The 18,988-nt window shown below is 45.2% G+C and overlaps 7 protein-coding genes across 7 annotated transcripts; 5 read left to right on the forward strand and 2 right to left on the reverse strand.

Moving 5' to 3' along the window:
* The first annotated feature begins 702 nt into the window (after positions 1-702).
* On the forward strand, positions 703-2,181 carry BDBG_17557 (uncharacterized protein). The gene has a single exon (XM_031725248.1). It carries the CDS (start codon positions 1,210-1,212, stop codon positions 1,483-1,485), a length of 276 nt encoding a protein of 91 aa, XP_031580001.1. The 5' UTR covers positions 703-1,209; the 3' UTR covers positions 1,486-2,181.
* Positions 2,182-2,857: 676 nt separating this feature from the next.
* BDBG_07160 (uncharacterized protein) lies at positions 2,858-3,070 on the forward strand (the record flags this gene model as incomplete). The annotated part of the gene is made up of 1 exon (XM_031722962.1): positions 2,858-3,070. The coding sequence occupies one exon, from the start codon at positions 2,858-2,860 to the stop codon at positions 3,068-3,070; it is 213 nt and encodes a 70-aa protein (XP_031580002.1).
* Positions 3,071-3,804: 734 nt separating this feature from the next.
* On the reverse strand, positions 3,805-4,164 carry BDBG_07161 (uncharacterized protein; the record flags this gene model as incomplete). Its single annotated transcript, XM_002622604.1, has 1 exon — positions 3,805-4,164. One exon carries the CDS (start codon positions 4,162-4,164, stop codon positions 3,805-3,807), a length of 360 nt encoding a protein of 119 aa, XP_002622650.1.
* An 893-nt stretch (positions 4,165-5,057) lies between these two features.
* On the forward strand, positions 5,058-5,734 carry BDBG_17558 (uncharacterized protein; the record flags this gene model as incomplete). The annotated part of the gene is made up of 2 exons (XM_031725249.1): positions 5,058-5,153; positions 5,206-5,734. The coding sequence occupies 2 exons, from the start codon at positions 5,058-5,060 to the stop codon at positions 5,512-5,514; spliced, it is 405 nt and encodes a 134-aa protein (XP_031580003.1). The 3' UTR covers positions 5,515-5,734.
* Positions 5,735-6,013: 279 nt separating this feature from the next.
* Positions 6,014-7,294, forward strand: BDBG_17559 (uncharacterized protein; the record flags this gene model as incomplete). The annotated part of the gene is made up of 2 exons (XM_031725250.1): positions 6,014-6,450; positions 7,180-7,294. The coding sequence occupies 2 exons, from the start codon at positions 6,014-6,016 to the stop codon at positions 7,292-7,294; spliced, it is 552 nt and encodes a 183-aa protein (XP_031580004.1).
* Positions 7,295-8,652: 1,358 nt separating this feature from the next.
* On the reverse strand, positions 8,653-14,790 carry BDBG_17560 (uncharacterized protein; the record flags this gene model as incomplete). Its single annotated transcript, XM_002622607.2, has 4 exons — positions 8,653-11,882; positions 12,681-14,414; positions 14,482-14,617; positions 14,690-14,790. The coding sequence occupies 4 exons, from the start codon at positions 14,788-14,790 to the stop codon at positions 8,709-8,711; spliced, it is 5,145 nt and encodes a 1,714-aa protein (XP_002622653.2). The 3' UTR covers positions 8,653-8,708.
* A 115-nt stretch (positions 14,791-14,905) lies between these two features.
* On the forward strand, positions 14,906-17,988 carry BDBG_07165 (GANP domain-containing protein). Its single transcript, XM_031722963.1, has 3 exons — positions 14,906-15,391; positions 15,471-16,800; positions 16,864-17,988. Exons 1-3 carry the CDS (start codon positions 15,334-15,336, stop codon positions 17,075-17,077), a joined length of 1,602 nt encoding a protein of 533 aa, XP_031580005.1. The 5' UTR covers positions 14,906-15,333; the 3' UTR covers positions 17,078-17,988.
* Positions 17,989-18,988: the final 1,000 nt, after the last annotated feature.

Genomic DNA, 18,988 nt, shown 5'->3' on the forward strand with positions numbered 1-18,988 from the left:
TCCCGCGCCAACCTAGCTACAACGGGACATGGGCCTCAGTCCGAGGTAACACTCAGATGACGCCCAGATGACGCCAATGTCATCCCACATGCGCTAGACCAGGGGCCGGTATTGTCCTATATTGTATCACTAGTGCTCCGTACAAAGGTACTGTATGGTTACAGCCTTACAGGAAGAACTTTAAAGCCATTTTGAGTTCAGGAACGGAACCTTGAAAAATGCCAAAAGCAGCCAATCATAATCAGTCAGAGATGGAACAAAAAGAAAAATGTCTGAACTAATTAAGAGATGTAATATGTAAATTATAATTAGACTTCAAAATAATTTATTGAAATCTTTAATTAAACTCTTATATTATTGAAATTAACTCTGTAATTAGAATTAAATTTTATTTTGATTATATCATTAAAAGTTTTTCTCAGTAGTAATAATTTTATTTATTTATTATTTTTCAATTTTTTCTGTATAAAGTATAAGTATTAATAAATATACTCCTAGCTGGCGGGTGGGTCGGCTTCGCCGCGCCGCCATGCCTCTTCGGGCATGGCCTCTCGTCGCCTCTGGTCTAGCGTCCACATTTAGGGTCTAGTGCGTCTACCTTGCGTTTGGCGCTTCCCTTTCGGGTTTGGCGCCTTCTCCTCGTCAAACCACCATCCAACCAACCTTCCTCGCCGGTGATCTATATAAACAACCTCCCTCGACCTCCCATCTCGCACGAACTCGCTCTTTCTCTTCCACTTCTTTTTTTAACTTCTTTCTCCCCCGTCCTTTTGATATTTCCTATTCTATCCGTGTCTCTCGTATCTCCCCCTGCGCCCCAACAAGCATAGTGTTACATTACATCTCTATTCCCTTCATTGCAGCCTGTACTGCACAACTTCTCTCCCTTTATTTTAGCACGGAATACTGGTTTCCTCCTTGTCATTCGAGTCTAGAGACGGAACTGCACTCCCTCTATTCTTTCATTTTCTCTTCTTATCTCTCGGTCCGATGCGTGCTTGATTCAGATCTCTTGCATCGCTCTTCGCGGTGGGATATTTCAACACCTAAAGGTCGATCCAGTCTCGAGCTTCTGGCGGGGTGGCTAGGCTATTCTCATTGCGAACCATGTTGGGGCCAAAATAGTTTTGGATTTTCCCTTGGACCAATAGCAAAATTGCCTCATCTCATTATCTGCGGGTCTTGTAATTTCGGCGGCGCAGCCCCCCAATGCATTTGACTTGGGGCTCCGTTGATCATGGAATCTTGGATATCTCACAAGGCCATAGCCATTCTGGGAAAATTCGAAAAAGGGGTTTAGATTCTTATGCATTCCCACGTCAACCCGTCAAGGGTAAAGGGGCATGGCATGGTCCAGCTGTCATTTCTGCCTCGGACAATCTCGGTAGCCTTTCGATATTCCCTGGTGGTCTCCAAAGTTGGTCGACGGCGCTGGCTAAACCGGGCGATCACGAGCGAATATGTTTCTTAGCAGGTTCTGTGTGATCTGAGACCCTGGTGGGTGTTAGTTGGACTTTCACTGGAAAAAGGATGCTGGACCCTGCATTTCAAGTGTTTCCACTCTATTCTAAGTCTTCACACAAGATTGGTCAAATGGTATAGTCCTGCCGGTGGTAAACGGAGGAGGGAAAGAGGAAGGGCGGAGGGCGGGGTGGCGATGAACGGGAGGTTACTTCGCCTATGTGTCTCATGGTGCTGAACTGCATTATGTAGCTACACAAGTCCTGGTTGCAGTTACAGCCAGGTCCAACTGACCATCAGGTGAGGCGTCCTTTTTCCCAGCTAGATTTGCGAAGATTGTTTAAGCAAGACAGATTGTGAGTTTCACAGCCTTTGTCTTTCATTTTGGATTGTCTATATAAGCAGCTGGATGTTTCTCTTTCCCATGAATGAAAAGTCAGTGTGCTTCAACTGTGAACTAAACAGGTGATGAAGCTCTAGAAAAACCATTGAAGATGACAGTGGACCTCAACAATATAACTTTCCATTTCCCACAGAATGCAAATCTTCCAAAGTTCAATGCATTCAAGCCACCACACACAAATATTCTCAATAAAACCCATTGTCATCCAATCCTCCCTCAACCTACACTCCCTTCTATCCCTATAACTTTGCCATCACCTATACTAAGACTTGCCCCTGCTGATTCCCTTCTCACAAAGCCCTCATCAGCACAGTCACTTCCCCAGAAACCCCTCCAGTTCCCTCTGCCTCCTAAACCCCAGTCATCATCCGTGCCAGTATTGCAAGCACTGTCAATATCCCTCAATAAATAGGAACTGTAGGTTCTGGAAATACTTCTTGGCTCCAATTTTGATCAGGCATTCACGGAGGTTGCCATGCTTGATCTCATAGCTGTTGACCCTTCAATGTGTGAAGGTGATGAGGTCCAGCACCCGCATGAGGCAGGCAGAGCTACATCAGAACATGCCAGTAGGTCATATGCTCTTTGCTTCTGTCAGATACACAGCCCACAACTGACACACTTCTGTTACCTGAAGTTCCTGATGCCCCACACTGGGAAGAGGCCGGTGGTGGTGAATCGATAGCCGCGGACATCAGTTGCTCAGGGTTAGTGTCGGGTGATACAAGACAGGGGGATGTTCCAGGTATAATAGAACAGCGCCACCTCTGTTGCTAGTACTCTGCATCAATGACCCAGTCACCGTTAGCTCAGCCAATCACAATCAATTCAGACATAGAGGATGGTGGATGTTGTCAATCAAAAATACAAGTGACCTTGGAGACTAGATTTGGTGGAAAAATACCTTGTCCAAATTCCTCTACCCAGCCAACCGGTTGAGATAGCAACACTAGGTCTCAATCCCCGCGGCGGGAGCGCGTGCCCATGATAAAAATGGAGGAGAGCGAGGAGGAGCAGCAGCCATCACAGCCAGAACATACACAGCATCGCATGGTGGCAGTGGAGATACCCACGGCCCTTTCCTCATCTCCTCTTGCTTTCAATCGCCATTTATGCACCGGCCATGATGAAGAGGCCAACAAACAGCCTATGGCCAGCATCAGGGACAAGCTCAATCAGGACAGAAATGAATATAGACAACAATGATATTGAGAATGATGATGAAGGAGATGAGGATTATATTGCCAGTGAAGGTGAGAGTGAAGCAGGTGATAGAGCACTGAAATAGCGGCGAAGTATCTCTGCATGTCTGGCAGAAAATTCAAAATAGTGTCATTCCAAAAGCCGGGCAAAGAGCCCCGATAGTTCTCAAAGTACCAAAGGCTGCACTCCTCCTCCTGCGAACCAGAATAATAGACATGGCTCAGCTGAATTACTTACTGGTACCGGCCGGTCTGGTCTCCCCATGAATGATATATTGATGCTTGCTTCTGATATTGCCTCAGCTATGGTTGAGCAGCTTACAGGTTATTCTGTGACAAGTGGGAAAGTTGCTGTCTACAATAAAAAAGATCATCCAGGGGCCGGTTGTTCAATCAAGGGATACAAAGAAAGACTGAGGGATGGAGGAAGTAGACTGGCGATGGTCCGAGGAGGAGGATGAGCAGCTTCTGGCCATGGTCAAAGAAAATTGTTCCTGGTCAAAGATAGAGGAATGATTCCTGCAGAGGAGAGCGCCATCTCTCTGTCAACAAGTATCAGTACTTTGAAAGGGCAAGAAGTGTAAGCGTAGAGCCTGAAGATCTATAGTTCATAAGCATTAATTAACACTTCAACTGCATCATGGCGCCCCAATAGATCGTCTTGTTGGTAACCTTCAAAGCATTGCTTTTATTTGATGTGTAAACATTCGATTGACTAGGAAGACGATAGATGCTATTCTAGCCGCCTTTTCTATCTTCCTCTCCTTTTTCTTCAAAGTCTAGCGACCATGATTCCTGATGCATAAGTTTCATATCTCGTCTCGTGCTCGTACATTTGACAGTCGAGGTCATTGAAATCTCGATGTCGCTGACGTACGAACCTCCTAAAAAGTCCGCGGATTGAACCACAGAAAATTCACGGATCCTGGATGTTACACAAATGTACCGTTTAAAGTCTGCAAACTGGGCTGACGGTGACACTAATTCTCCGACAGGCTGAGTTGGTTGCTGTCCACATACTCTGCATTGCATGAAGAAGAAGTGACCGGACGGACTGGCGCATCTCAGATGCTTCAAAATTGTCCAGGGCTGCGGCATCCTGCAACGGCTCAAAACTGAAAATAATGTTCAATCTTTCTTCAGCTGGCTCAGTTGAAATGTATTGGTGAGAACTGAGATATTCAATCATCATATAGTGCAGGCTGGAGAGAAATTAAATACTAGATGAAGAAGTGCTTCACTTCACTGAGGTATTGTGATGCACTGATGTGAACAGAGCCAGTTTATGAAAGCACTAGCTATAGAACAGAAGACTTGCTGATTGTTGTAGAGATTAAAGAAATGGACATACACTTCTTATATGTGAAGTGATATATGTTGTCCTTCATCATTGTAATCTCATATGAGGTTGTTCAATCATGAGGTATCATGATATCTAGATCTCTAAATCATTTTTGTTCTTTCACAGCATATTATTGCCAAGTTTGAATATCTATCTCAAAAAAGAGGTAATATTTAAATTTTCAGTAACAACCTAAACTCTGCCTCAGCACACAGATCAACATGGTTAGAACTGTCATTCCTGCTCTGTAGGCAATATTGGTATTTTTGTGATTCTGAACTTACCCCCCTCTTCTCTTGGCAGATACTTTTAATTAAAAAAACATCTCATTTAAGAGGAAAATTTGCCATGTAATAGGTAGTTCAATTCTCATAAAACCTGCCTGATAAAGAACCAGAAGCTGACCTAAAGTCTTGGAAGATTCAACGAGCAATATCAGCTCTCAAGACATTGCCTACAGTTTAATCTATCAAAACTTTTAGATACTGCTGTTGCTATTGCTGGTGATGGAGCTCGGTACTGTTGGTTTGATTTCAGATCCTACCTAACCCCAACATGATTATCGGCAGATTGGATGCTAAAGTATCACACAGGTGCCAAGGTGTTGAAATGCTCAGAAGGTCTACACAACAAAGCATTCATTCTGACGATGGATAATGGAGTGGAGTTGTTGGCTAAACTTCCAAATCCAAATGCAGGACCTGCTCATTATACCACTGCATCTGAGGTTGCGACATGCCATTTTGTAGGTTGAAATTATCTCCTGTTGTCATTGCATTTAAATGAACAATGTATAGCTGCGAGAAATATTTAATATACCAGTGCCTCGGATTCTTGCTTGGTCCTCCGATGCGTCAAATCCTGTTGGCGCAGAATATATCATTGAAGAAAAGGCCTCTGGTGTCCGACTTGGTAGCCTTTGGAATCATTGGTCGCGGGGCCCAAAGCTCAAGATAATTACTCAAATTGCGCAAATAGAGGATGTGTTGACTTCCATTAGTTTTCCGAAGCATGGATGCATCTACTTTAAAGAGGACTTACTCGCGTTGACTGGAGTTGCGCCAGATCTGTCTGTTAACTCGTCTGCTGCTCCTGAGATACTCTAACGGTTCTCCTTGGGCCCACTCTCATCGCCGGAGCTTTGGAATAGTGGCCGAGCATCAATGAAATTGGATTGCGGTCCCTGTGAGTATCCTTCCGTTTCCAACCTCCGCAGGGTTTTTCCTATTTGCGGTACTGATACCAATCCTATAAGTCGAAACCCCCTTGAATATTCTCAGGCGATGGGGTTGAATGAAATTACATGGATCAAATCGCATGCTCTTCGCTTCGGCTACTTACTCAATACATAAATGTGACTCCCTATCTAGTTCCGCTAGATAACAGCGAAGGAAGCCCTTCTGTCCTCTGGCATCCCGACCTACATCTCAACAATGTGTTTGTAGATCCTGAATCTCATGAAATCACTTACATAGTGGATTGGCAATCGGCAGCTGTTGTCCCTCTGTTCTTTCAATGGTGGTGTACCGACAATGTTCCGTCATTCCAAGCCGGTTAGAGATGATTGGGTTGTTCCAGAAAGGCCCGCCAACTTCGAAAGTCTAGATGAAGATGAGGAAGAGACAGATTGACGAAGACCTAGAAAGCGAAACTCTTCATAAGTATTATGAAGTTCAAAACATATCAAAAAGCACCTCGTCGCTGGGCTGCACTCCAACAACAAAAGGCCACACCCCCTTCCTTCGAAAGCCAGTCTGGCTAGTAACCGGCGTCTGGGAAAATCGCGACCTTTTCTTTCTCCGTCAATCACTACTATCTTTAATGGCACATTGGGAGGAATTTAGGAATGGTGTTCCTTGTCCATTAAGCTTTTCAGAGGAGGGGTTGAAGCTTCACGCAAAGGAAGAAGAAAACATGGATGGTATCGGGCAATTACTCAAAATTTCTCAGGATCAGGGGGTGTTACCGGTGGATGATGGAATGGTTGAACATGAAGACTATGAAACGGCAAAGGAGAATAGAATAGTCGGAAATTCAAGGATGTACGTAGTATTTCTTGGCTTGGCGGAAGATGAAGAACGAGGAGGAAATTATTCTCTAACCTTTGGCCATATCATATCAAGTTCCCGAATGAGGCTGATTTCTCTATGTGTGTGGGAGAACTTTTCTAGGGCAATGCAACCCTGTAAGTTAGAAGTGAGGCTGGCTCCTCATCAAAGCCACCTTGGTGCTGAATTCAAGCATTGGTTTATGGGGACAAGTTATAATGGCCCGAACGTAGTTAACTATTTAATCTGAATCACTCACCCAACAACCTATATTGAATAAATCTTCCAATTTAGCGATCATATGGAATTACACATAGAAAATTATATACATTATTCCTTAGGTCTTTTGACATTTTCTAATAGTATATCCAGCCATATTACACTTGCTATATAGCAATCTTGGTACAAGGTGTAATCTGAGAATGAGCCTTGCGTATATAGGATAGACAACCAGAGCAATATGATAATATGTATATTGGGTAAATGAATGTACTAATTGGTTTGTAAGGTACTACTGAATAAGATATAACATGTATTGATCGTGAAGTACGAAACTTCTCAATCAAAGGTGTGAATGAGCGCCCTTATATAGACATATGAAAAGGTCCCCCCCCCATCCGTTCTTGGAGTAGAAGGTCTCTGACGGAAATGCAGAGAGCTCTGGGGGAGAGGAGGAAATGGATATTATCAAGGCCACAGGCTCAGCAGCCCTAAATAACGTAGGGAAGCAATAATATGGATCAAATGGTCGTCGTCTAGTTATCTGATCAAGGAGCACCAGATCTTCCAGATTGAGGGTGAGGCCGCTTTTACGGCCGTCTTCGAGGAGCGGCCTTGAGCTTGTTCAATGCTTGAAATGTCACAGCTTGGATGGTCACATCTCGCTCCAGCTGATACAATAATATTAACATGGATTCCGGGGGCTCCACAGTAACCGGTAAGTTAAGTAGTTAAGTTAGTGAGTTAAGTATATTTTATTTAAATCAAATGGTCGTCCCCGTGCCTTGAACCTCTCCTTGCCACTTGCGTTGGATGTCCAGATATCCGACTATTTACTTCGGCAACACGATGTGTATGCTGTCTCAAGTGCCTTGATGGCTCCTTGTCAATAAGCTTGCCTTCAGCATCTTACTTAGATCATCCTTCAGCTCAACAATCATTCTATTCACACTTTCTAAATGCCAAGTACAGTATTCACATCAACCGCCTCTGCCATTTACCCTCCAGTGAGCAAAAATAAATAAATAATAGCAACAGTAATAATAATATGTTCCATGCCCAAATTTGTTTTCGCGGCAAACCCAGCACCAAATCGAGATCTAGTCGGTCATCACATCAACCAACACAACCAAACCACCTAACCCAGCCCAGGCCCTCTTCCTACAGAAAACCGAACTCGGTCTCGCGTTTTGCCTATTATTATGTACTCCGTACTCCGTACTCCGGAACGAGTTACTCCGTATTTCGCCCCTGAATCCACCACCCTTTGAATTAAAAAAAAAAAAAAAAAAAAAAAAAAAAAAAAAAAAAAAAGACCCCAGACCCCGTTTTGAATCCTCCCTTGTTTGTGTTGGGGGTCCCGGGGGTTGATCGGCCCTTCTACCAGCAGCGCTGGTGGTGACTGAGCTCTTTTGCCCCAGTAGCCTACAGTTTGTTGGTTAGTTCCGCTCCCTGCCAAGTTGTCATTAATATTATTAATAATTCGACAATTCCATGAAAGGGGAGTAGCCTGACCGAGGGAAAGGAGGGTTGTGAGGGAGAGAAGAGCTCGGTTTCGGAGGAAAAATTTTTAGCCTCCACTTTCCGCGGACCACTTTGCTCGTTCTGTACAGGGCAGGGTAGGGTGGGTGATGAGGGCTTTTTTTTTTTTTGAACGAACTTCTTCACGATTGAGGGATGTGAGCAGATTTCTTAGGCAGGTCCAGGCTTTTTTCCCTCCCTTTTTTTTACCCATCCATCCATGCGGCTCTTGGAATTCTGTGCTCTCGTTCCGGATCTCCGTGGAATCAATAAAAGATAGAAAATGAGGACAAAAACAACTCTCCAAATTTCAAATATAGTAGTTATAATGCACTCATTAACTAACTCATAACGAGACGAGAAATCAGACCCAAATTTTCCAGGGTACATACAGTACAGTACAGTACCAAAGAAAAGAACAATAATAACGCAAGAGGATACAATGTTGCTTCCAACAAAAAATTACCAAAAGAGGGGTAGTTAAGGCCGCATCAGGGCATGCAGCCCTGCCCTTACCGACCCTCCAGGCCCGTGAACCCCTGCGGACCCAGACCATCCTGCCCGCCTGTGCGGAAATATTCAGCAACTACCCCGAGAGCATAGCAAGTGCCCGCAGCTACGCCGCCTGTCAGCAAAACACGGCGCATGGCTTTGCGCAGGAATGGACGGCGCTTTTCAATTTTTGGTGGAGGGGGTTGAGCGGAAGAATGTTGCTGTTGCTGCTGTTGCTGTTGCTTTGTGTCTTCAGAATCATATCTCGGTTGATTTGCTTCATCAGAAACGCGTCGTGTGGACGCTTCTTTACCAACCGGGGTGGTAGATATGCTAACCGGGGCCGCTACCATCCCAGACTCAAATTGATCGATAGCTTCCTTTTCAAGTTGTGCTGCCCACGCTGGAGAGTGCAGCATAGCATCCCCGTCAGCATACGTAGCATTAGCACCACTATCGCCTTTCTTCAATTCGGTGGCATCCGGAATCGCTGTCTTAAAATTACCAGGCACATCTTCACCCCCACCCTCAAACTTCCACCCTCCCACCCTCTTGAAAATGAGAATATCGCCGCCACCGGAAACAATTTCATATCCCTGTGCTTCTAGACGCGGGAAATGGTCAAGGAACCGCGAAGGGTTATTCAGGCGCGAAAGCGCTTCTGTGGGGTGAAGCTGTTGCGCTATCTCCCCTGAGCCTGTATGGCCAGATGAAATGCCTACGTCCTTCACTTCCATTGTTAGGGAGTCGTACGCTAGGACTCTGTATTGAGATTGGTTGGAGCGTGAAGATCGCGAGACATTCTGGCCTAGACGTGCGTTTTTCACACCTTCCTCCCTAATTGATTTTATTTCACCAAGTTCTGTTAAGAGACAGGCGATGGAGATGTTGATGTTTTTGACATCACTCAGAGTCTCACCAATGTTGGCTATCTGCTTCTCGTACTCTTCTATCGCATTCACCATCTCCGATGAGGTGGCGGCATTATTGTTCTGGGAACTAGTGTCAACCATTGCCTCCAATGGACGATGATACTCTGTCAAAAGTGCCTTCATCGAATTTGTAGCCTCTTTGATTTCTCGAAGCTCTCTTGCAACACTAGCAATTTCACTGTGACGGTTCGCGTCGGTAGTTTTTATCCCAAAGACAGGGTGGATCTCATCTTGTCTGGAGCCGCCAACAGCGGTAGATGTATCACCAACGCTGCCTATGTTACGCATATCAGTAACTTGGCTGCGCTCTGTCCCTCTAGTACTATCGTCGTAAACTAGCGAGTTGACTGCTTGCAGTATTGGGTCTGCTGCTAGCCTTGCACTGGGAACAGAATCTTGCACTGTTTCATCATTGCGAGTACCCCTATTATTGTCCGGGCGAAGTTTCCAGCGCAACTCGTCAACATCCAGGCCACAATCAGCGCCTTGAAGGGCCTCATAAGCGTTTTCGGCATCATTTTGGCGCTCCGCCCGAGTTACATAAGAGGCGCGGATGTCACTCGCACGCAGTTGATTCACGTCTTCTTTCGTTCCGCTGCCCTCACTGACATCGTACGCTTTTTGGTAAATCTCACAGACCGGTGATGCGCTTGGGGCCTCAAGAGCCTCGATATGCCGTAAAAATTCTGAATGAGACATCCCCTCCAATTCCTTTGGAAGGCGCCCAGTATTTTCAACAGACCTCTTCCATCTAGGGATGAAGCGTTGGTATGATTCCCAGTCAGTGGCTAGGGACGCTTTACCCTCCTCACCAAGTCTGGCAGAACTGGGCTTCGATGCTTGATTCCTTTCGTCAAGCGTAGCTGTGTTGTTGGATGTAGCTACATTCGTATCAGCTGGCTTCTCTGCCCCGCTCAGGGCTCTCGCATCTGGTTTGAGGGCATCCTTTGCATCGTCACCGAGGGCTGCTTGTCCCGCGTCGGGTCGACAGGGCTCAACAACTGACCCTTCTGTGTCAAACTTTTCGCCTACATCGGTCTGACGTGTCTCAGTTGTAGCATTTTCGGTAGCACTTATTTCACTGGATTCAGACTGCTTGGCTTTGACGGAGCCGGGCTCCTCGAAATTGATGTTTTGGGATGGTTTGGAATGAGCTTGATCGCTTGTACCATTGGGAGGGATTGCCTCCCCGGAGGCGCGCAGCTCAGGTTCAATGGGGACTAACTCTTCTGTGTTGATGCTTGGTGTCAGTTTGGAATAGGATTGCTCGTGGCAAGGTTCTACTTCCGCCTCGCCATCTCGCGGGTTTGAAAGGATTATTGGAGAAGAATCATCAGTCTCGCTGTCAGTCGTTTTGGTCCTTGTAGGAACCATCCTGCCACTGATGGGATCAAATTCAAATGCAGCTTCTGTCATAAGGTTGGACGATCGCGAGTGATCCTCGTTGACCTTCATCTCAGGCGACGTCGTAGGAGCTGGTTCTGTTCCTCCATTTGTCGGAGCCTCTCGAGTGTCCTCTGAGGAGCTTGGACGTTGACTGTGGCTTGTAGGCCTCTCACCGGCAAACAATGACGTATAAAACGATGACCAAAATCCCTCTTTCAAACCAAATGGAAACGGCTGCAACCGCCTCCCAAATATGAATCCATAAGGATCGTGATTGATAGCTTTTTGAAATTCCTTAAAACGCTGCTCAGACTCTCGTCGCATAGACTCTCCAAATTCGCTCTCTTTGCTCTCCCAAGAGTCGAAACCGTTTTTCTCTCCAAGGTCCTCGAATCCGTTCTTAGCTCCACCCTCATTCGCCACCCAAGGTTTCCCCCACTCATTCCCTTTCTTCATACCTTGCCCGAGATCGTCGTATACATCACACCGTCTGTGAAAACGGCTAGCTTGCTTGGGGTCATGGGACTTGGTGCTTCTCCAGCTCTGATATATGTATGGTCGTCGCCGCCCAACATGTCTGATGTATTTGTTGTAGAACGACTGCATTTCCCTTTCTTTCTCCATCAGCCTCCGCAACCTGGATTTCCCTTGTGATAACCATTCTGGGTCGTGATGGTGAGACCACCAGAATAGCGATCTCTGCTGGCGTGAGTGGAGATAGGCTGGAGAGCGGAAGGTTTCGGATGTTAAGGAAATGGCCGGAGCCAGTAGCTGCGGATAGGAGCGTGGGGATACAGACGATATTGGATGCCGGAGAGCACGACGACTCGAGAAAAGAGCTGATGAAGCCATGTTATATTTGTAAGGTAACTTAGTCTGTTGTTTGCTCGAAGCACCAATCAGTCAGTCAAACTAGATGGCTGCGATTCCCACCAGAGAATTGGCATAGACCATGTCACATTCTTGCCAAACAATAGATGGCTGACCTGTCTCCTCTGTCGTCAACAAGTGATATGATATCACAACTAGGGAGTTGGGGAATCTGGACACGGAGGGGAAAGATGAAGTCGAATGGCGGAACGCGAGGAGAGCTTCCCGGGGATGACATCATCAGGCCCCAACCCCGCTCAGGCAAGGCAAACTCTATAGTTATATATAAAAGAGAAGATCTGAGAGCAAAAGCCTTCAAACTCAACATTTCACATTTTACCTAAACTTAGTTAACTAGTAGTTCAGCTGTATATGGCAACCTTGTGCTTTGTGAATATTTGCACAGGTCAGGAGATTTGCTGAAGATGACCATTAGAATTGTTAACAAGGTGATGGGGAGGCATCATCTAAGCTAGAGAGGGCGGAATGGAAAGAGGGAAAGGAGTGTAGAAGTGATATAAAATTATGTGAGTAGGGAGAAAAGGAGATCTTCTGGCTTCATCTGTTGTCCCGTATAGTTGAATCGACAGTTTCCTTCCTCGATATCTATTAGAATAAAACGTAGCTTTGGTTGAACCTAAGCAACAGTTGTGTTTTCATTGTTATTTCCAAGCCTAGCAAAGTGTTCCTCTAAAATAAGACCAAAAGAAGATAAATGCAGGATGGGGCATCACCACCTTTTAACCTAGATTCTCATTCCACTCATCTATCCATCCATTCATCCAAATCTATTCACAACCCTACCTGAAAATTTGAATTCATAGACAGCTGAGAAAAGGATGACCCAAGTCCACCAACAATGCCCATCCCCTCAAAACTATCCGTATCAACAATATGATTACACCAAAACCGCAATCCTTCAATACCTTCCTCCCTACAGAGAAATCCCTTATCCTCAGCCATCTCAAGCTCCTCCGCAGCGACACCAACACTCCACCCAAACCGCTCTGCGGCCTCCTGCGCCGTGACTCCCTTACCATACACGCCCCAATCCCAAGGAACAACCTCCTCAGCCACGGCTGTAGCCCGTAGTTCCTCAAACCACGCCTTCAACTGCTTAATCGTCTTTTCATCCGTCCAATCAAAACGCTGGACGACAAGCAGCCCGCTCTTGAAGCGACGCAGACGCACAGGGAGCCTAAGTTTCTCCCACAACTCAGCAGCCTTCTGGAAATCGGACGGACTTACGAGTTCGACTCCGTTGCGGCTACGGTTGAATACGGCCCACAGGTCGATTAGACTCATGATACCGCCTTCGCGGCGGAGGATGCCTTTGCGATCATCTGTTAGGTACTCTGCGAGGTTGCGAGAGAGCTCAGACAGATATAAGGATTCTGAACCGCCGCCGGGGCCTAGCATGTCTTTCGTAGTAGTCATGCCAAGGGCAGCGGCGGATTGCGAGAGGACGGTGTTTGCTTCAGATGAACCGCCGCTGTTTGACCCAAGGCCAGATTCCGCAGCGAAACTTTCAGCCAGCGCGACAATTTCCTTCGCTGATGCCATTAGCGCTTCAAGGTCCTCGAAGGCACTGCCAAGCACAACTTGATTGTTCTGTCGGACCTCGAGGCCACGACGCTCGAGCCCCGCAATCCCAACCGCAGGACGTGAGGAACGTTGGCTGGGGGTGTTGGGATCGCTGCCTGGCATGGAAGATGCGGGGGAAGGGGTACCCCTCGGGACAGGTGGGGCATCATGGAGAATCCATTTTCGTTGGACCAAGGCACTTCTGAGTCTTTCGTGAAACATCTTCTCACCACCTCGGCGGAAGGATAATTTGACGCTATCGTATACTTCGGTGTTATCTAGGTTGGTGGTTCCGAAAAATGGGGCTGGTGAACCCGAGCGATCTGGGGTTTGGACGCTGGAAGTGTGATCTAATTTTTTCAGGGGTGCACCACATATTTCACATTCTAATAAGGAAGGGTGGTTTGCAAAGGTACATCTTGGGCAAGCAATCCCTGAATTGGCTGACGAAGAAGTAGGAATGTGGGAAGGGTTGAAGGGGAATAGCGAATCTCCGTTCCTTCCAGGTCTACTCAAATTATGTTGGCTTCCTAATGACGAAGCAAGTGTTGAAGAGGAAGTGCTGGACGCTCCATGGCTAGGTACAGACGCAGATGCAGATGAAATTGCCGCTTTCAAAATTGTGGTAAAGGGAGGTTTTATACCGCAAGCCAGGCATGGTGGCAGCGCCATCGAGGCATTCGCGGTTGCAGGATCAAAGTTCGAAGGCAGAGAGTTTGAGTATGTGCATATAGGGCAAACCCATGTTGCACTAGAGATCCTCGCAGCAGAGGCATTTTGTGAGTGAAACGGACTGCCACTCCGGGCAAGCGGAGAAGATGGGATTCCTGGTGAGCCAGACTTCGTTCCTTGTGGAGTAACCGAATCTCCAGGGGAGTTACGGTTTTGACCAAGGCCCCGTTTTGATTGTTTGGGGTATATCGTTATTTTAGGTGACGATTTCAAGAAACCTGCCTGTGAAGTTGCTAAAAGTCAGAGATTGCGTACCATGTTAACCATCGGATTTGGAAGATGTTCGGACCTGATATTCAACGCGATCCACATATTTCAACTCCAGCGCAACGGAGTATTTTCGAGGCTGGTCGTCGTCGACATAGCATATCCGATGCGACGTGAGATAGGCATGGCCAGACTGGTAATTTGGGATCTTGTATTTCCTACATGTGGAGGTACCGGGTTAATTGATCGCGCCGGGGATTTCGTTTCTCAGTAGGATTTTGCAGACTTACCCTTCATACAACCCTACCTGATCCTGCACAAAGAGAAGAGTCTCATCTGGTAACAGTGACGGGCGGAGGGCAGTGGTAAGATCCAGCGCGTTGAAGAACATCTAGCCGGGTTTTGGTAAGGATGGGAGCAAATGCATCATCATTGGCCTCGCCAAATGCAATTACACCATCGTATCAGTGGAAAAGAGGAGAGTGGCTAATGTTTTCTCAACCGCTCCGAGGCTTACTTGCTGTTGTTATCATCTTGTAATTGTCATTATCATACGTCGTCGTCGTCGTCTTCTGGTTGGTAGCAAGCTGGAAGCGGAAAGCAAGGCACGAACGAGATAAGTTAACGATTAGATAAGCGCTCCTCCACTTACATAACCAACCACGTGCTCCTGCCCGAACCAGCATGCTAAGCGAATCCGCCTCACTTTGAACGCCGCGAGTTCTCATCTCCAACAACTCACCAACATCAACCTCTGTAGGACCCCTCATCTATATCTACACTCCATCCCGCTCTCTTTTTTTTCTCTGTTTTTCTCTGAAGGAAAGAAAAGGTATTCACTGTGTATTCCTTGACTTCCTTCCGCTCGTAGTTTCTTCGATCGCCTGTCAACTTGTTACAACTTTTGCCGCTGGACAATCAGTCCTTTTTCACCATGAGTACAGCTCCACCACCATGGCGAGCAACTGCTGCGCCTGCTTATTCATCAAATGGTAAGTCTTTGGCTCCAGCTTATTTCTTGTGATGAAATATAGCATTTCATGGCGTGGCTAATGAGATCATATGTTCTAGCTTCGCCAGCGTACATTCCTGTCCAAGCACGCCGGAGCCTCGCCCACCATGCTCCTGAACCTACCACCGTCGCGAAAACAGAGTCAAGAGAGCTATCATCGCCGAAATCAACAGATCCCAAGGCCGGGAAGTCGAAAATTGACTGGCCTCCGGCTGTTCGCCAATATGTCCAACGCAGCTTCGTCCCTGAGTTCCAAATCGCGAGCGTCAGTCGGATGGACATGGAGCAAAAGCTCAAGCAAGTTATCACCGAAGCCGCTGAAAGTGGTAACCTTCACAATGTTGATTGGGAGAACTTGCCGTTGCCGCAACAAATGATTCAGAATGAGCGAAATAAGATTCTCACTTCTGCTTCTGTTGCTTCCTTGCAATCGTCATGGTCTGCGAAGTCGCAAGAACTTCGTCAGCAGAAACAAGAGAAAGCGAAGGAAGAATCTCCAAACAAGAGGAAGTCGTCAGAATTCAGCGCAGAAGATGACGAGGCGGAACATATTCCACCTTGGAGAAAAACTAACACACGCAATGGCTTTGAAGACCGTATTAGTTACCCTTCCACAACTGATAAGCGACGACGGATAGATAGCAACAACTCTAACAGCAACAGCAAAAATACAAGTAAGTTCAAAAATAACCTGGAGCTGCGGAAACGACGCTTTGAGGATTTGCGTTCAGGTTACCAGTCTCCTCAGACTGGGAGCTCCTCCCGCGATGAATCACCGGATGTGGGTGGAGGACCTGTCATCGGACGGTGCCAAATGTTGGAGAAAAATTATTTCCGATTGACTTCGGCCCCCAATCCTGATACTGTTCGTCCTTTGCCCGTGCTGAAAAAGATGCTCGATTTATTGAAGAAAAAGTGGCGTCTCGAGAATAACTATACCTATGTTTGCGATCAGTTTAAGTCTATGCGCCAGGATTTGACCGTCCAGCACATCAAAAATGAGTTTACAGTGAACGTGTACGAGATACACGCCAGGATTGCTTTAGAAAAAGGGGACCTTGGTGAGTATAATCAATGCCAGACGCAACTGCGAGCATTGTATTCGCAAAATCTTGGAGGACATCCCATGGAATTTATGGCCTATCGCATTCTCTATTTTATCCATACCCGCAATCAGACGGCCATCAACGACGCTTTGGCAGATCTAACCCCTGCAGACAAACTGGATCCTGCTGTGAAGCATGCCCTTGATGTTCGATCAGCTCTAGCATTGGGGAATTACCATAGATTCTTTCAACTTTATCTGGATACGCCGAACATGGGAGCATACCTTATGGACATGTTTGTTGACCGCGAGCGTCTTGCGGCACTTGCGTGTATTTGTAGAGCGTGAGTAATCCTGTTATTCCTCCAAAGCTGAAAAGCTCATGCTAATCTAACCATTGCAATTAGGTATAAACCTGAGGTGAAGATAAGATTTATTACTGAAGAACTTGGTTTTGAGTCCGATGAACAGGCCGCCCGATTTATATTGGACCATGCTCCAGAGGATTTGCTCCAGGAAAAACCTGATGGGGTTAAGCTCCTTACCGGGAAAGCCGGGCAGGTTTTCGAACTGGCTAAAGCGGAAGCTCACAAAGTGGTCGATATAAAAGGGCAGATCTAACCAACCCGCTTGATCCTTCCTAAAGCAAGGATTTCTCCATTGTTCAGTTCATGACGCACCGCCACCCCCTTCCAACTTCCATTCTTGTTTCGCACATTCCGTCTTCTATTGGGCCGTATCCCGACCTATACACAGGTCAAATCGTCCATCGTATTTCTATTTCTTCTCTTACCTACTTCTGCGGCTTGTCATCGCCGTGGATTTCTTTTCTTTTTTTCACTTTTTCTTGTCTTCTAATTTTCTCTATCTTACACTCCGTGTCTCTCGAAGCCTATATCCATCCCTCGTGCATATATTTTAACCCTAAGCCTATCCATGGATTATCGCCATACTGTTACATCTGACGATCGATCGGTTATGCATTTGGGACACGCGACCTCACGGAAATCTTTTGCGTTTTTCGTTTTATGTTTTTCACCAGGCTATCGGCACTTTTGGGTACCCAATATACCCTTCAATCGAATCCTAACAGTTTCTCTTCATTCGGATTTCGCATGATTTTTATATAATACCGCTTTCTTACCGGAGTTAGGCGCTCGGGGTGCTTGGGGTGTATCGAGTGGGTGGTCGTTACTGACTTTTCATTTCTCTGGCGAGCTTTTCCGGTGCCTGCATTTCGTGGCGGGAGTGCTTTGGGTCTCGAGATAACCAACTTTATTTCTGTATATTTTCCTCTGATTCACTGAAAACTTTTTTTATATATATCTATATATATAATACTAAGGAGCTTATTATTTTCAAGAATTGAATATCTCAAATATACAACTGTGGCCCGTGTTGAGTCATTTCATTTGAGTAAAACCTTTGGTTCTAGATTGAGTAAGACGTATGATGATAAGAAATACACATGCTTTCACTAGCCTCATCACTTCTGTAGTTGAATGCATCTCATCACAGTGTAATTATCATCACAACACAATTTTTCATCAAGAATGTAACTTTAATATCTTGATATATTAAAATTACTTTTTTTATTTATTAAAAAAAATTATCTATGTCGGATTCCCTCTCTACAGGCCGACTGCTTTCACCTAAGCAAGGTGTTCGCTGATCACTTGGCAAACGCCTGCCACACATAAAAGGCCGCATAACTGTGCCATGCTTACTTACTCTCTCTAGTGAGTGTGCCACAGTGTATGGAAAACCACACTGTACAGAAAATATTATCAATATCTTCATTCTTCATCTTCAAATAATCATCATTAATTATAATCATGTCTAAATCTTTTAATTACACTGAGAAGCAGTTGTAAAGAGCTGTTAACATATATAAAAGTAATTCAAAATTAAAAATCATATCTCTGTTATGAGAATTCAAAGTCTCATATACTATCTTATATGAGAGAATTAATAGAAAGAAATCAAGAACTATAAGAGTTTCACTGAATAGAGTATTGAATAACAGTCAGAAAGAGATAATTAAGATATAGATTTATCAGTTAAATATTAATTTTTATCTATTTATTATCAAGTATATTGAAGCTGCTATGAACTACATGTTAAGATAGTATTATACAGATTCAGAGACTGCATCTTTTATAGTAAGCAAGATATGAGTATATCAATTCATCAAACATCTGTCAGATTATAAACAGATCAAGCAAAAGCTTATGAATTTAAAACAGATATCTTGTGAGAATATAAGCTTTATTATTAACTGATTTAATTGATATGAAGCTATCTTCAATTAATATTATTATTTTTACTGCAATATCTACAACTTTGATGAGATTGAATTTCAAGAAGAAGAAGAACATAAATAGTGAATTATAACTCTCTTAGAAGATGTGAAGAATACTCTTATATCTGATTTAACAAGGCAGTTGAACAAGATCTTCAAGAGTAGCATGATTCAGATGAAATTAAATACACACTGTAAGAATGAACTTACAGATTATTATTAAGTAAATA

This window comes from Blastomyces gilchristii, assembly GCF_000003855.2.
Source record: "Blastomyces gilchristii SLH14081 genomic scaffold supercont1.17, whole genome shotgun sequence".
Classification (NCBI taxonomy): Eukaryota; Fungi; Ascomycota; class Eurotiomycetes; order Onygenales; family Ajellomycetaceae; genus Blastomyces; species Blastomyces gilchristii.

Bases quoted from the DNA above. Each gene is read 5' to 3' on its own strand.
- BDBG_17557 (XM_031725248.1), top strand. From the start codon at position 1,210: ATGCATTTGACTTGGGGCTCCGTTGATCATGGAATCTTGGATATCTCA.
- BDBG_07165 (XM_031722963.1), top strand. From the start codon at position 15,334: ATGAGTACAGCTCCACCACCATGGCGAGCAACTGCTGCGCCTGCTTAT. The intron at 15,392-15,470 runs GTAAGTCTTTGG...CATATGTTCTAG, and splicing joins GCCTGCTTATTCATCAAATG to CTTCGCCAGCGTACATTCCT. The intron at 16,801-16,863 runs GTGAGTAATCCT...CATTGCAATTAG, and splicing joins CTTGCGTGTATTTGTAGAGC to GTATAAACCTGAGGTGAAGA.